Below are 16,777 nucleotides of genomic sequence, written 5' to 3'. Positions count from 1 at the left end.
AGGAGAAACCAGCAACGTGCCATAGACTCACTGCAGTCCACCCTGGACTCTGAAGCCCGCAGCAGAAACGAGGCCATCCGGCTTAAGAAGAAGATGGAAGGGGACCTCAATGAGATGGAAATCCAGCTCAGCCATGCTAACAGGCATGCTGCAGAGGCATCCAAGTCAGCAAGAGTCTTGCAGACACAAATTAAGGTACTGGTACCCCCCAAGCATCCAGCAGTTCTGATAGGCTGGGTTCCCTTGGTACAGACCAAACCAGCAGTGGTGATGGTAATTAAGAGAGAAGCTGCTCCCAACAATGCAAAGGGAAAGCCTTGGTGATCATGTCTAGCATACGAGAATACTAAAATGTGGATTTCCTCTCAGACATGCATACAAGCTAGACGAGATCCAGTCATAAAACCCTTGCTGGTTGCAGCCTCTTGCAGGGGCAGAAAGCTACAGCATGAGGAATTGAAAACCTGTGATTTTCGTGTGAGCTTGCAAGGCTTTTAAAAGAAGCAGAGAGCAAGTGGGGTCTTTGGAGTACAGGGACTGTGTGTATATTTAGCTTTGTTGTTTGTGTAAACATTTGTAATAGCTTAAAAAAAAAAAAAAGTGTTTCTTGCCAAGGCACCTCTTCTGTTGTCTCCTCTTCCAGAACCACCAGCTCTTAGAGATTTGAGAACACAGATTTTTTTTTTCCTTCGTTGCACCACATACCACAAAAGCTATTCAGCTTATGGTTTGGAAATAAAAAAAAATAAATTTAAAAAGCACTGAAATTCTTGAGGTTGATCCCAGGTAGCTGCTGCAATCTGCTTCTCTGATATAAGGACAAAGGCTTGAAATGGGGTTGTGTTGCTTTATTTTAGGATCTTCAGGTGCAGCTGGATGACTCAGGACATGTGAATGAAGATCTGAAGGAGCAGCTGGCAGTCTCTGATAGGAGAAACAACCTTCTCCAGTCAGAGCTGGATGAGCTGAGGGCTTTGCTGGACCAGACTGAACGGGCAAGGAAGCTGGCAGAACATGAACTGCTGGAAGCCACTGAACGTGTGAACCTGCTTCACAGTCAGGTTGGCTTTTTATGTGCCCTCTCCCTCACTGGTTAACCTGAGCCTTCTCTGCTCCTCACTGACACTGTTTGTCCATGGCCACCACAAGTCAGACACACCCTGGCATCCCTCCAGAGGCAGAGGAGTTAAGTCACTCTGGGGATGTGCCACCTGACTCCAAGTTAGCTGGAACAGATGATTCATCCAACTGCTTTAAACAGCTTCCAGAAAAAACACTGATGGAAAATAAAAAGTAACTTTGACTTCTTTTATCCTTCCCTGCAGTAAAACCGGTTTCCTGCTTTAGTTAAGCTGTATCCTGGACAGTGAGGCGTTTCTCTGGAGAACAATGCAGGCACTGCTTTTGTGATGTTACTCAGCAGTGAAAAACCAGGGCTGGACTCTCATGATAGGGAGATAATGCAGGGCAGGAAACCACAGGAACCCACCTGCAGCAAAGTGCTCTCTGTGCCTGCAGGTCTCCACTGAGATCAGCCTTTGGATGTTGTCCAGGTGGATACTGCCATTTCTAGGGTGCCATGGAGGGGCATGTCCTGACTTGACAGTATTTTTACTAAAAACCAAAGCTTCTCTTCATCAAATAATGGTCACAAAGAAATGAAAATATGCTACAGGCTGGCAATGTTTTGCAGTGTTTTCTCCAGTGTTGTCTCCATTGGTGATGTTGTTTTATTCACCTCACTGGCTGATTAAGGATCATTAATTTACCAAAATGAACAGCCTTATTAATTCTTCTATCTCAGCCTATTGTTCATTATTTTATCTGAATCAAAATCTGAATATTTACAGCTTTGAGAGTATTTTTAATATTTCTTCAGTTTGAAGCTACCTATGCTGATCAAGGCAGCCCTTACCACATACCTGTGTCTCCATTCCCAAATATTGCTCTGAGTAATCCAGAAGTGGCAAAAATCAGGAAGCCTTGGTGTGCTATGGTATTTAGAGGAATTGTCTCTAATCATCACTTTTCCTCCTTTTCCACTATTCATTTGGGGAAAACTTAATGAAAGAACACAAGCCTGATCAATCAAAAGAAGAAGCTGGAGGGTGACATTTCCCAGATGCAGAATGAAGTGGAAGAATCACTCCAGGAGTGCCGGAATGCAGAAGAAAAAGCCAAGAAAGCAATCACAGATGTAAGTAGGCTGGTTCCCTGCTCACTTCTTTTCATACCACAGCATCTAAGGACACTGTAGTGTAGTGAATGTCACAGGCTTACTTGTAGGCATTGTAAACAAGAACCCCAGTGGTAAAGCACAGGGATAAAGAAAACAAGAAAGAGGGAGAGGTGGAATCTTAAATAAAGCGTTAGAACAGAGAGGGGGAAAAAGGACTCCAAGGTTTTTCTATCCTTCCATTTTCTCTGTCCAGGCAAGGTATGCACACAGAAAGTATTCTGTGGAGCTTTGGCTACAGTGAATAATCCAAATAAGGGATAGCTCAGGACTGATCTTCCACCATTTATTCTAAATCATAATGCAACAGCATACAGGATTTCCTGTAAAATGTGGTTGTTTTCCAGGCAGCAATGATGGCTGAGGAGCTCAAAAAAGAGCAGGACACTAGTGCTCATTTAGAGAGAATGAAGAAGAACATGGAGCAAACCATTAAAGACCTCCAGAAGCGACTGGATGAAGCAGAACAAATAGCTCTGAAAGGTGGCAAGAAGCAGATCCAAAAACTGGAATCCAGAGTAAGTTTGTGCTCCAACTTCAGACCACTGCCTTCTGCTTATAGAATTGGCATCACATCAGTAGCCTAGTGCTGCCTGATAAGTTCACAGAGGCCGAGAAGGGGTAGTATGGACACTTTCCTCTGTTTCACAAAATGCAGGTGAGCAGTTCTTGGAGACATGCTTCCCCTTCATTATCCAGCTATGAGCTGCTGACCAGCAGATAAACAAAGCCCTTGATTAAAAAATAATTAAAAGCCCCAGCACTTAAAAACAGCAAAAGTGTCTCTCAATGCTTGCTTTGGTTAAACATTTTTGGCCTTTGCACATGTCTGCACCTCTGACTGATGGTGCAGCTAGAATACTTTTATGAAAAAACAGAGTGCAAAGGTGACATTTTGATCACTTCCTGAAATTTGACCCTATGGACATACCTAGCATTTCTTGAACTGTGAACCAAATTATGTACTGCTTTACATATATGTAGCATAATGGCAAGGGTTTTTTTGCAGGTTCGTGAGCTGGAGAATGAACTTGAGGCTGAACTCCGTCGCAATTCAGATGCCCAAAAAGGAGCCCGCAAGTTCGAGAGACGCATAAAGGAGCTGACTTACCAGGTATGCAGTAACCACCGGGCAACTGGCAAAACACATCACTAATAGCCTCAGGGTTACAGTGGAGGAGGATGGATGGCCTTAGTCAGAGCTTTCTGAATGCTGGAAGCTTTAGACACAGGAGGAACGTCTCCCTACGGCTTCCATCACAGAATGCTTTGGGTTGGAAGGGTCCTTGGCAATCATCTCATTCCAATGCCCCTGCTGTGTGCAGAGACACCTTCCACTACACCAGGCTACTCAGAGCCCCATCCAACCTGGCCTCGAACACTTCTGGGCATGGAGCATCCACAGTTTCTCTGGGCATTCTGTGCCAGTGATCATCATCCTCTTGCCTGATTTGCTGTAACTAATGTTAGAAAGCCTCTGTTGCTGGGATTTGGACATTTTTAGCACAGTATTAATATGGAACAGGCTTCAATGTAGACTGTTTACAATGCAAAGGAAGAAAGAGCCCAGCTCCCTCTCAGCTGTCCTGCTGTTGCTAAAAGGAGCCAGAAGGACTCAGTGGCTCTAATGCCCTGCTCAGCGTAGGGTTGCTGAGTCCTAGGCCTCTATTACTGAGCAGCAGGGTCTAGTCTTGAGTCTCCTGCAGGCTTGCTAACAGCTGCTCATGCTGCTTGGCCTTCAAAAAAGGCCTGCAGCACAGAGCACTTACTTACCCTTTTTCTTTGAACAGTGTTAAGAAGATAAACCCATCCATCTGCCTTAGGAGATTATTTAGCCTCCTACCTGTTGTTTTACTTTGACTTTTGTATCAGCTGAAGGTTGTTTTCTTTATTGCAGTGTGCAGGCAGAATTAGCTGGTCCCTCTGCTTGTGGAGCATGACAGCTTTTTTAACCAGAAATGCCTGCGAATCAAACTTCAAATTATGCAAATTACACAGTTCTAGGCTCTCCCATATCTGCTTCAATATATAATGACATGCTTTATAATGACAAGCATGCTCCTCACCCCCGAGCAAGGAACTCTGCCTGTGTGTATCTGCACACCTCTAAAAGTGTGTGCACATATATATCTTTCTATACATTTATATAAAATGTATATACATCTATACATGGGAAGGGTAGTCTCAGTTTTCACCCCTACACACACTTCTTCAATGACAATGTAGAAATTTGGACATGGCTAGTTTGTGCTTTGAGCTATAAGTTTCTAAAATATATAATTTTTATAATAATTATTGTATTGTGGTAGATGATTTAAGCCTTTTTACTCTATCAACACAATTAATGGCGTTTTGATACAGTCAGAAGAAGATAAGAAGAATCTTGCCAGGATGCAGGATCTGATTGACAAGCTACAATTAAAAGTGAAGAGTTACAAGCACCAAGCAGAGGAAGCTGTAAGTAACTATCTGGACCTTTTTACCTCTGAGAGATGTATTGTTCTAAACCTAAAATGTTTTATCCATAGAAATTTCTAGTACAAAGACACATTTTGTGCCCATAAATAATTATTTTCATATCTATATAAGCCCTGCATCATATAAAACTGTATTTGTATTATACATAAAGTAAAATATACAGCATATGTGTTGATTATATTTAAGAAAAAGTATTCCATTTTATCCTAAGATTGCAGTATAATTTGCAAGAGAAGGGGAGGAAGGGAACAAACAGCCCTCAGCCCCTCCTAGCCCCTCAGAAGACACATTAAGAGCCTCTTAGTTCACTTAACATGGAAAATGCCATTAGAAATACCAACTCTGTAAAACAACAATCTCAGTTCTGCAGGAGGCAAGTGGTGCCCATACAGCTGTTACCTACTCATGCTGAGCACTTTCCATCCCACTTGAAATTAAAAGCTTTGTTTCATGTGGACAGGAGGAAATCAGCTGCAGTCTTTTTTCTCAACAGGAAGCTCAAGCCAATCTGTACCTCTCTAAGTACAGAAAACAGCAACATGATCTGGATGATGCTGAAGAAAGGGCTGAAATAGCTGAATCTCAAGTTAATAAGCTGAGGAGCAAGTCAAGAGACATTGGCATGAAAAAGGTATGGTCATATGTATGGGGTAGATGTGAGTGTTTAACAGACAATAGTGGGTCCTCTGTATGTGTTACATCTCTGAAAGTCGTGTAGACAAGGATAAATTCTTGGGTTTCTACATTTGTTTTGTTTCGCTCTGCCCTTTATTTTAATATTAACTTAACCCTGTAGGACAGCAATCTGACCCTTACACAAAATATATTTTCTGTATTTTTGTTGTCATTTAACCTCTGTTCTCAGCAGCAGAAGCAGAATTGGTGGTTTGGTGGGTTTGTTTTGGGTTTTGGGGTTTCTTTTTGCAAGGGATATAAAAAGACTCCACCTTTTTCTTTCCCTGATGATGGAGATTTCTATGTATGTAATAGAGCCTGGGTATTACCACATTAGATATTTTAACACTGCTCTTTCAATGAACTTTTATTGATTGGAAGAGCTGGATGAAAAGAAAAGAAAATATTGGTGATTAGACACTTAGGTGCTGGGAAGTAATTTGTGATTAGAAATATATTTGTGGTGTTTTGCACTTGAACTGAATGGTAGCAGAATGTTAATGAAACTAGAAGGCACTTAAGAACTTAGTCTGGAACTGAGAGCAAACTTATCTATGGTTGCCTTGTGGCAAACAGGGCAAAGAAGAGTGAGGTTGTCACTTTTAGGAATGATAGAAAGAGGAGCTGGGTCATTGCTAAATCTATTTCATTTGCAAGTTTAACAAACTTCCATGCTTAACATCACATATGTTTTATGGAGTTGATAGCTCCCAAGCTAAGAAAGGGAAAAATGCCTTTACACTCTTAATTTCTGCTTTTGTATTGGCCTAATGAAATTACCTTTGACATTTATAAATTACTGCTGCTCCACCATCCAGGGAAAAGACACATTAAAACTACCTGAATATCTGGTTCATCACACATTTATGTACAATGGAAGCAGTACTGCAATGGAACCTCAAAAGATTTGCGGCTTTTAAGGATAAAAAATTTCCACAGATTTTTCTAAATTATTCTACCCCTACAGAAAAAAAAAAAGAAATCAAAACCACTATAAACTCATTTAAAGATTCACAAAGCCATGGCATCAAATAAACACTGTACACCATGAGAATAATTTCTTTTTTAAAATACTGTTAAGGTTGCTGTTTACTTCCTGGACCTTACTGGTAACCTCTTTCTGCTTCAAAAATGCAGAAGTCACAGAAAAGTGGATGCCTGTTTTTACTAGTCAGATGCTGTTTGCCAACACCAACTGCAGCTCTGGCAATGGAGCAGTGCTGCCAAAAGATGAGCTCAGTGGTGCACGCAGCGGTGGCAGCTCCACAAGAAGGGTCTTGTGGCAGCAACTGCAGGAGCTGCCAGGAAACACATTCAGGTGGAGACTGTTGTCCCAAAAATCACAACATCTCCTCTGGGGAGAGAAGGGCACTGCAGAGACTACTTTAATCCTGCAGCATTAGAAATACTTTGTCTACTGCTATGAGTACCCATTTCCTGGACACTCTGGGGAGTGTGTGTCATTCAGAGCACTAAAAAAGGGTTGTAGAAGTCCTTTGCCATCAAAAGGATCTATATAATCTAGAACAAGGACAAGATGCCTGCACTGTTAGCTGGAATAAGATGGTAAATGTTGGCCAGACTGCTGCTAGTCTATTTCAGATACAAACTGGTAATACCAGGGAACAGAAGCATTAGTGCAGCTTTTGTCACTTACTTGTGAACTTACACTAAAACCTCTTGACATTTCTATTTTTAACAGTTGCATACTATCTCAATTGCCTTTCAGGTTCATGAAGAGGAATAAAAAAGTCCAAGCTGACAAATATGAGAGAAAATACTTGACATAATCAGGCACAACTGAAAGCAGATGTAGAAAAAATAAGCACTTACAGAAATAAACATCAAGTGAAAATCCAAATAGACTGCATAGCATATTTCATTCATTTATTTGTGTTTTTATTTTGCCAAGCCTTAGGGATCAATAGAAGATTGCATCTCGCCAACAGCCGACTTCATTATGTTGGAACAAATCCTAATTGGCAGATCTCTGACAAAATCAAAACTAAGGGCAAATCCAGTCATGCTGCACAGCCTCATGTATTTCATATGCAGATTGTTAAAGCAGCTGTCCTGCTTTATGAACAGTACTTCTCCCTTCATTCTCCCAAACCACACTGCCACTCTTGACCCCCCTCCCCTTCCTACTCCTGGAATGGAGTTGGGAGTTGAAAGTACAAAAGGTGAAAAACCACGGGCCAAGAACAATTTCCTGGAAACAGCAAAGAGATAAGAAAATTAATAGTAACAGCAACAATATTAATTTTTAAAAAGTATGAAAAAGAGAGGGTGATGCACATGCAGAAATGCTCACCCTGGATCCCTCCTTTGAAGGAACCTGCACAGACAGTCCCTCTCCCCACCCCCACCTCCAATGAAGTGGGGTGGCATCAAATAACATTAGGGTTCTGGTCATGTCCCCTCATGGCTATTGCAAAAAAATAGCCCTGTCCTGGCTGGAACCAGGACAGCAGCACAGATTAAACCTGTGGAAGGGAGAGCCCTTAAAGATGGGAAAACCCAGCTTCCATTTGTCCTGCATGTAGGACCCTGAGTTTTATAGAAGAGAAAGTAAAGATTTCCATATGAACGGTCAATTTGTAAGTTTCTACTACCACCAGTCAAGAGACTTCTCTTTGCCAGCTGCATGACAGGCACAGGAGATGGTGTCAAGGGACACCTCCCTGTGGCTCAGAAATAAAGAACTCTTTTCAATCTTGCCTTTAAACAGGGAACTGGTCCATGGCGGTTTAACACCAGCCAGAAAATTAAACTCCAAATAAGCCACTCCCCTTCCCCCCACCCCTTTCTGGCAAGAGAGAGACAAAGCAAGGACTGTGGGTTGAGATAATTTACTGAAAGTAAAGAGGAACAATGTTAATAACAAAAGTATACAAGAAGAGATACTTTACCCATACAAAGGTGTTCACCTCCTCAACTTAGTTCCATATGGCTACAGGGACAAAGACAAGATGGCGGACACTTCTCACAAGTTGTGTCCATGCGGTCCCCTGGGACAGGAACAAGATGGCAGCCATTCCAGTGCTGCCGGCTCAACGTGTTTTTCCAGACTAGGACAAGGTGGCAACCATTCCCACACAACATGTGGCCCCCAGGACAAAAGCAGGTGGGGGAGGCTCCCACATTTCCTATCCCTGAGCCCAAGACAATGGAGAACAATGACAGATAAACCCCCAGAAGCTGGATCGTCCATGTCACACGGTTCATTTTCCAGACCACTGTGCTAGGCTGTGTTTGGCAGCATTCAGCTTCTCACACCTCAGTCTGCCACTGTTTGGTTCCCCACAGCTGCTCCCACTCAGACACTTCTCTGCTCTCCCCACCACTGCCAGCCCAGCATGCTCTGCTGGGCTCGGACTTGCCACTGTCGACAGCAGACATGGTCTTTACTTTAAAATAAAATACTAGATGAAATAAAAACCAGTAAGCTCTCTTTTCCTCACCCTAAAGAAAACCCCACCAAAACTCAAAATTTAGGGATTTCTTCTTCTCTGGAAACTTCTTTGTCCCTTTAGGACATCCAATTTTGCATGCTGACTTGTCACAGAACAAGTGGGAGCTTCACAGAAGCCCTGCCTTAGCCTCAGATTTTTGGCAACAGCTTAAATTTAAGAAATCATTCTAGCCCACAGCTTCTAAGAATGGCAGATCAGGTCTATTTATAAAATGAGTTATTTATTGAAAAGATAGGAGGTAACACATAAAAGGTCTTAACCTGAGTTAATTCTGACACAGTATAAAACAAAAGAACTACCAGTAGATTACATAAAACAGTACATGATATCAAGCTACCTATATTAAAACTAGCAAAAGAAATAGTCAGCCTCCAGAGGAATAACAGCAAAGCAGGTGTCCCTGCTCTGAGGAGAAACTCCATGATTCTAGGAAAATGTGCAGAATATTTCTGCTTTGTGACAGTCTGATATAAATTATATAGTTTGTAAAGGCAGGTGCCTGACAGTCAGAATTCCAGTTTGTCTTTCCAGATGGTAATCCCATGGTGCCAAAATAACTCACTACAAGACAGCTCTGTCTGGTTTGAGTTAACTCACCAGTTAAAAAGCAACAGATAAGCTCATGCGGGGGGTGAGATGCCTTGCTCCATGATTCTTCACATATAAGTGTCCATTGACTTTTTTTCCTCCCCATTTGTCTGCTATTGTTGCTCAGAAAATCACATTTCCATGTGGCTCTTACAGTAACTCAAAGGGGAAGGTGGTGGCACTCTTTGTTCTTTTCGTCACCAGTCTCAGGAGTATCTGTGTGCAGAGAGATATTTTCTTCCTGTATGTCAAGGTCTCCGTATGATTCCTCTCTTCTTTTTTTTCTAGACAAAATAAAAATACTTATAAGAACTACTGATGTGTAAAATTAATCCTCTAGTGGGGGAACAAGAAAAAGACACACTCACCATAAAGATAAGTCAGCATTTTCCATTTTAGTTTTATCTGAGTAAAATAAGCATGCACACAACAGTGCAGAAACATTCCTGGTTTTTCCATCTAGCCCTCCATCAATGTAACCAGAGCTGAATTAACCTGTCAACTGTTCCACTTCCTCTGATTATGATATGTTTGACAGCCCAATAGGTCCCAAGATAACTTAATCTTGCTTAAATTGTTTAGACAACTGCATCTCAAAGTATATTATCATCTCTAAAGCATGTTACAACTGTTTAATAAGCAGTATGCAAGTGAATCTCTGTGTAGAGAGAAAAATGAAAAAAGACTGAGGCATAATAATTTCAGTTTTCTTTCTAATGTGTTTTTGCTGTACCTCAAGGTACCCATAAAATGCCTCCTGAAGCTTACCAAATTCAGATTGTGACAAAATCTTCAGAAAAACATTCAAGGTCTGGATTTAGGTACTTCCCTTCAATTTGAGTTGGGGGTCCATTTTGAGGAGGTGGTCAATGGATTTCAATCTCCCACTGCCAGAATTACCTTTCTTTGGACTTTACTCCTGGTGCCCCTTGTCCAGACAGCCTGTTCACATTGGGATTGTCTTCCCTTTTCTTAAAACAGAAGATCAGCATAAAAAACAATGCTAACAGTGCAGTTGTTTAATCACAACTGTCTAGCTACGGCTACTAATTATCAATTTTTTTAAAGTTCCAAAGTTTGGCTCAATTCTTATTCAAATCTTGAGAGGCTTGGTATCAGCAGTATCTTAAAAAATAAGTACTCTAAAGATTGTACATACCTTGAGATAGCAAAGTACCGCTGCTATTGTCACCACTGCCACCACAGCACAAAGCACTCCTAGCACAATTTTCCAAGTGTTATCTGAATTTTCTTTAAAAATACAAGTACAAAAAAGAAGGGCTTATTATTCAATAAATATATCAAAGCTATGATTTTTTTCTTATTTATAATCTAAAAGGTATGATTTAGGGAGAAAGAAACATTACAAGGAAACTCAGACAAGGACAACAATGTTCAATTTACTTGACTCATAGTGAAAGACTTTGAAGTGATACTTTACTGACTTAAGTGTGACTAGCTGAAAGCTGATTATTTTACTTAATTGTGCTGATAGCAAATTCCATGTGTGCTCATGGGATAGGATTTGACAACTTCCCATTTAAAACCAGTCAACTGCCCAGGGTGCTGGGCACTGTCTCCAGGTACAGTGCTCAGTGCCATTAGCACTACTGATTTACAGTAGAGGAGCTCTGTAAATGTTATCCAGCTTGGATCTTAAATTTCACGACTCCTGCTGCAAAATCTTTGTAACTTTAATCTGAAACATTGCCCTGCTCCATAGTGCAACCATGCAATCCAGGTATACACAAGAAATCCTGAGATGAGTGAGTGACAACCATGGATTCCACAGGAGATCAAAGTCCACCTAGAAGAAACCTCTGCACAGCACCAAACTGTCAAAAGAACTGCATGGCCCTTCTACCTCAGGTTGTCTTTCCCCTGCTGTGTCTTGTCCAAAGAATTTGAAAAATTGTGTACTCCTCTGGAAACTTCCTATGGATGTCTGGAAAACAGCTAAAAAATAAGAACTGCTAAAACAGCATTAAATCTAGTCATTGCCTTTAGCTTGACTCTGTAACCACATGCAGACCTATGTTTACATCTTGTAAATTCCTTCAGAAGAGCAGCTTTAAGCTGCAACCCTTCCATATGCAGGAGAGATGATTGTAAATCTCTTTTTTCCCCTCAAAAGCCTTCTTTCCAGTGGTCCTTGGAAACCCTTCTGATTGTTCAGCAGCTGCTGTGCTATGGCTGCTATCCAACGTGGATAGCCCACTCCCTACTGTCTCCAGCCACTTATCTGCTTTCAGGCTGTGCTGAAAGCCACAAAGGTACTCATCTGTAGTTATTATCACTTATTCTACCCCCTTTTCTGTCATCTCTATTTTTCATGTCTTATTTGCTTGGCTTGCTTCAAGTTCTCTTCTTTGTTTAGAAGAGGCGTCCTCTATTAGTTCTCAATCTTTTTGGTGATTGTATGTAATTGTGTGAAATGTCTGTGTGCTACTGTTGTATGTGCTACTGACAATGAAATAACTGTAAGTAAGATTTCACAGCTGGGAATTTACTATAGCTCATAAAAACACAGGCATGCATTTAAACATATATATCCCCAGGCCTAAAAAAGGCCTGCTGCGTAGAATTAAAGCTTTGAAAATAATAACTGTGTGTTCTCAACAAGCTTTCTTCTGCAGCCAAACTTATACCACAAGCTTTGGGCTTCCCATCATCTCTCTGCTACATTTAAAACTATGTTTGCTGTCAGCAGAGCGTTTAGGACAGAACTCTGAGAGCCCTGCTGTGTTCCCAGCTATGAGAGCAGTTGGTGACAACTGAAGGCACTGAAGGCAGACTTTGATTTTGTAACCTTTGCCACAATAAGCGGCTGACTGAAAAAAACAAACTTCTAGTCTTTAAATAAACACATCGTTGGTAACTTTCTTTTTTCTGAGCCAACAAAAATAAAACATGTCTCTTCCACCCAACTGTACCGATCACACCAAATTACACAAAAATAAGTGCATGTTGCATCAGCATAGCGAGAGCTGGCAAACAACTGTCACTGCGGTCCCACTACATTCTCACCCAATTCATGTAACGAAGGCTGAATCCATTCACAAAGAAAAGCACCTTCCAGTGGAGCCAATGTCCCTCCTCAAGGGGTATATTCTGAACTCTAGAGCTGTTTCCATGACTATTTTTAATTCATTGTTGTAGTATTGATTCTTTTTATGTAATGATTATTTTTGAGATTGGTTCCTGGTCCTCATCCTCTGAAATGGAAGGAGTGGCAACTTACCGACATGCAAAGTTGTCACAGCAAGTTTTGTGTAGAGAGGCGTTGAAATATTACACAGATATTCTCCACTGTCGCCTGCAGTAAGATGATCCAGCCTCAGCGAAAAGTCACTTTCGTTAAGCTGGACTCGGGGCTGGTGAGAGTGAGATGTGCCATTGAAGGAGGCCAGGACTGAGGTCACTGCATTTCTGTGCAATGTCCAGACAACACTGAAACCATCAGTGCTTGCAGTGTCAAGGCCGTGTTCACAAGCAATTACGGTGCTCTCTCCTTCCACCTTGGGCAGGTGGTCTGAAACAGATAAAGAGCTCTCTGCACTTTTTTTGGAAAATACTGTGAAGGTTATTTGGACATTCTGTGATTTTTTTCTTAGGTTTGATACTACCATGAGCAAATACAAAAATATATTTCACTACTTTGATATTGCATTCAAATATCACAGTACGCTTCTAGAAGCAGAAGCATTTGAAGATTTTAAAAACACACATATCTTACACAAAAATCTAATTGGTATTGGCAATATTTATGAATATCCTTTTTTTAAAAATTGACTATTTTTCCTCTAATTGAGGGGCTCATTAATAGAAATGATTCAGTCTAGTCTGTGTAAAACAGCAGGAAATTCCACATGCTGGGAGCAGAGAGAAAATGGAACTGATCAGAAAACTGCACACCTGAAGCAAATGGATAAAACACAACATAATTTAACTAAAAGAATAAAAAGATTGTATGTAGTTAGAAATAACTTTCAGTTATGGTGAACTTAAGTACTTTACTTGTCCATGTTGAACATTTAACAAGTAGTAAATAGCTTTAAAAAAACAGGAAAGGGAAGGAGAAGGCAGGTAAATGGAATTAACACCTAATATATAAAATACTAATACAAGACAAATAAACATCATAGCACAATTATGGATTTGACAGCAGGGATTTGACACCAGTGGTGGCTGGCAGTCAGCTGGAGAGGAAGGTAATAGATTATTTTGACATGGTATAACTACACTTTATTTCTTGGGAGGATGGTTAATGAACAAAGGTGTGGGGCTGAAAAATCATGAAGACAAAAAAAAACCAGAATTGTACCCCACACTGCTACTACAGAAACAAAAGGAGAACAGTTTGTTTTCAAAATGTTCTACTGAGGGGTTATATGGATGCAGGGAAATGCAAGTATGTGTGTGACACAGTGCACTTGGTAGCTACTAAGATGCCATACTTGCAACCTTCCATATTGTAAGCAATTCCGTGTAAATTAAAAACTGCACTCTTGTTCTGGAGCTTATGCAGTGGGTTAGGCACTGAGAGTGTCTGGATACACTTTAGGGGTAATCAGGATAGTGGAAGCATCCATGCACATCTCACAAGAGAACAGCTCTTGCATTGCTCTTCCTTCAACTAAAAATATTCCCTAAGAAACAGGAAAGGTTGAAAACCACCAGTTATCGACTCAAAGTGAATTTCCAATGAAATTCAGGAGGAAGACAAAGCAGAGTTGAAATTTCATAGTCCTGCTTTTCCTTAACTAAAACAAACGGGCTGCTGTTCACTAAAATGCAAACTGTTTGCTGCTCCCCACGCACCCAGCACTCAGAATGGTACTTAAGGATGCATGTGAAGAGAAGTACAATGAAAGGATCAAACAGATCATATGCAGCTAGAGCAGCAGGCAAACTTTCACCTCCCTCACAGAACCCACATATTCTCCAAGGTTTCCATGTATTTTGTCCAATGGGCAGAATTATTTTGTTGATAGAGGGTGAAGTTTGTTTATTAGGCACCTCTTAAAATGTGAAACTCATATAGAAGAGATGTTAAGAGTAAAAGTAACTTAGAGAAGGGTGAACTAGCCCCTCTCATTCCTACTTCTTGGAAGCAACTGGTAATGCTGCCTTGAAATCCTAACACATGCATTTCCAAGAGAAAGGTATATCCATTTGCACTGTCCCATATCCATGTTGCCCCACTGCAGAAAGACTGTCTTTAGTTTGACTCTGAAGCCAGCTGTGAAATTCAATAACAATGCTGAAAGAGATTTCATTCCTACCTTGCATCTTCCATTCAGCAGCCCACACTTCATGATCCAAATGAATATGACATTGGTAAGTATCTGTCACATTTATAATGTCCTTGTCACTTCTAAGAGAATAGAGAACTCCATTCCTAGTTTCCTCCCGATCTGTCTCCTGGATGTATGTACTGCCCTGTACCCAAGATATAGTTGGTGCTGGATAAGTGAGAAAAGCATAGCACTTCAGTCTCCTTTCTGTGTTTGTCTTTTGGTATTCCAGTGCATAAGAAGAAGGAGCTGTAGATGAAAAAATAATTTTAAAAATAAATCTTACTACTTACAAAATGGTTTTTAACTTGAAGCGATTACTCTTTTGAAATACCATTGGGGAGAATGAATATAGCTGAGAACAAAACTTCATCTGTGTTTGATTTCAGAAGAAAGCACAGCTACTTACAAGGCCAAGATATGTACAGTTCTGAGAAGCCACATTATGTGTACCACATAATTAGCCCTTAGAAATCAACGTGCTGTAGGATATGAAAACAAGTGCTGCACTAAAATTTTCCAATCCATGTTGCAATATTTCACCAGAGGAAAAAAACTGCTGCATAACACCATCAGGCCCAAAAGGTGCTCTGCTGTGTTGGAAGATTTTGATTCCATGGGAGAAACTCAAGGAAATCTGCTGGTGCCATTCCATTTGCAGTGGTGTGATCCAAGGGTTTTTGATGCCTTACTGACCTTTAACTCGTAGTTGCACTTCCACTTCTGTTTGATGTTGGGCTGTTCCCACGTAGCAGGTATAAGAGCCCTCGTCAGTCATGGTCAGGTTACTAAGTTTCAAGGAGGCATTTCCACTAGGGATGTTCTCATGGAAAAGGTGTGTTCTGAGTCTGTAATGTGGATCTTGTGCTCCCAGCTGATCCTTCTGCTGGTAGTAACTGTGCACATTTTTGTTCTCTTTGCTCCAGTGAATTACTTCATCATGCCCAGGTGGGAAACGACAAGGGAGGATGCAATCCTTGGAAAAAAGTCCTGTTACTTCTTCCTGTTCTGTAAAACCTAAAGCCCATAAGTATAAATGACTAAGTTTAATCCAGTCTACAAGTATATTTCTGCACCTATTTATCCCTGACAAAAAAATGCTCTTGCAGGTGTGCCAACGTCTCTTTAATGACTTTTCTGTCACATGAGTCTCTTGGGACAGCAAGGGTGTCCATTCAGTTTAATCAGGATGACAACACAGAGCTCTGCTCGCTGAACTTCTAATCAGTTTATGTAGGAATCCCAAGTGAGCACCTACATACTCAAATCAGCACACTGCCACCTTACCACCTGAGCTTCAAATGTGTTCCCACACTTTGAACCACATCTTTTCCATCTTAGACTTTAAAAGCCTTTTGAGCTGCAGCTTCCTACATGTTCAAACATTCACAGTGCCATGCTGCAATGCCCCGTGTTACCAACCACCCTCACACAGTGCCAAGCAGTTGTACCATCACAGGGAAAAAGGACATGGCTCTGCAACTGATGGGAAGGACAGAACTTCCTGAAACAGCTTTGCCACCACAGACAGGATGAGGAAGCTCTGTCTCAGCCCCTTGAGATAATTAAGGTGTGCATTCCAAAAATTGACACAAGTGGTAGCATCTCATTTCTGTCAACATTTAAGTTAGGCCTTGCTAGCATACAAGAGAAATTTAAAATTAATCTTTCAAAAAACTGACTGCATTGACTTAGCATCATCACATTGACTTTTTGGCCAAGATGTTAGGCTGGTAGTGAGTGCCCAGGGGCAGCTGCCATCTCAGACATTCTGGTCCCATCTCTAGCTCATCTGGCAGAACAATCCAAATGACTTTTCCTTAGTCTTCTCAATGCAAAGTCAGTCAATTTGATGCAAAACATTTTCAGTCTGAACTGAAAAGCACTGCCTGCTGAACCAGTGGGGCAGAAACATTGGCAGGTAACAGTCTGGGGGCTCAATGGCCACAGCCATCCATGCAGCCACCTGACAAACAGTCCTTGGCTTCAGAAGTGTTTTACATTACCCAAAATCGATTCTTTACCTT

At 41.1% G+C, this 16,777-nt stretch overlaps 2 protein-coding genes across 7 annotated transcripts in view; one reads left to right on the top strand and one right to left on the bottom strand.

Annotated features, from left to right (window-relative positions):
• MYH15 (myosin heavy chain 15) overlaps positions 1 to 7,250 on the top strand; it is a 45,922-nt gene extending 38,672 nt beyond the window's left edge. The window contains exons 36-43 of the mRNA XM_063148198.1: positions 3 to 195; positions 858 to 1,061; positions 2,072 to 2,197; positions 2,584 to 2,754; positions 3,246 to 3,350; positions 4,598 to 4,693; positions 5,208 to 5,345; positions 7,119 to 7,250. Of these exons, the coding sequence (XP_063004268.1) occupies positions 3 to 195; positions 858 to 1,061; positions 2,072 to 2,197; positions 2,584 to 2,754; positions 3,246 to 3,350; positions 4,598 to 4,693; positions 5,208 to 5,345; positions 7,119 to 7,136 (1,051 nt within the window). The 3' untranslated portion in view covers positions 7,137 to 7,250. The remainder of the gene's footprint in view (positions 1 to 2; positions 196 to 857; positions 1,062 to 2,071; positions 2,198 to 2,583; positions 2,755 to 3,245; positions 3,351 to 4,597; positions 4,694 to 5,207; positions 5,346 to 7,118) is intronic.
• Positions 1 to 16,777, bottom strand: part of HHLA2 (HHLA2 member of B7 family) — a 28,350-nt gene that overhangs the window by 7,433 nt on the left and 4,140 nt on the right. For 3 of the 6 annotated variants that reach the window (XM_063148199.1, XM_063148200.1, XM_063148202.1), the window contains exons 3-8: positions 15,447 to 15,767; positions 14,739 to 14,999; positions 12,695 to 12,985; positions 10,613 to 10,704; positions 10,354 to 10,424; positions 9,067 to 9,737 (exon numbers count right to left, since the gene is read on the bottom strand). In XM_063148199.1, the coding sequence (XP_063004269.1) occupies positions 9,614 to 9,737; positions 10,354 to 10,424; positions 10,613 to 10,704; positions 12,695 to 12,985; positions 14,739 to 14,999; positions 15,447 to 15,767 (1,160 nt within the window). In that variant the 3' untranslated portion in view covers positions 9,067 to 9,613. Of the gene's footprint in view, positions 1 to 9,066; positions 9,738 to 10,353; positions 10,425 to 10,612; positions 10,705 to 12,694; positions 12,986 to 14,738; positions 15,000 to 15,446; positions 15,768 to 16,777 lie in introns of those variants that run through there. The other 3 variants (XR_010026655.1, XR_010026654.1, XM_063148203.1) reach the window with 2 other exon arrangements.

Source organism: Melospiza melodia, chromosome 2 (assembly GCF_035770615.1).
Source record: "Melospiza melodia melodia isolate bMelMel2 chromosome 2, bMelMel2.pri, whole genome shotgun sequence".
Classification (NCBI taxonomy): domain Eukaryota; kingdom Metazoa; phylum Chordata; class Aves; order Passeriformes; family Passerellidae; genus Melospiza; species Melospiza melodia.
This window is presented reverse-complemented; position numbering and strand designations above follow the sequence as displayed.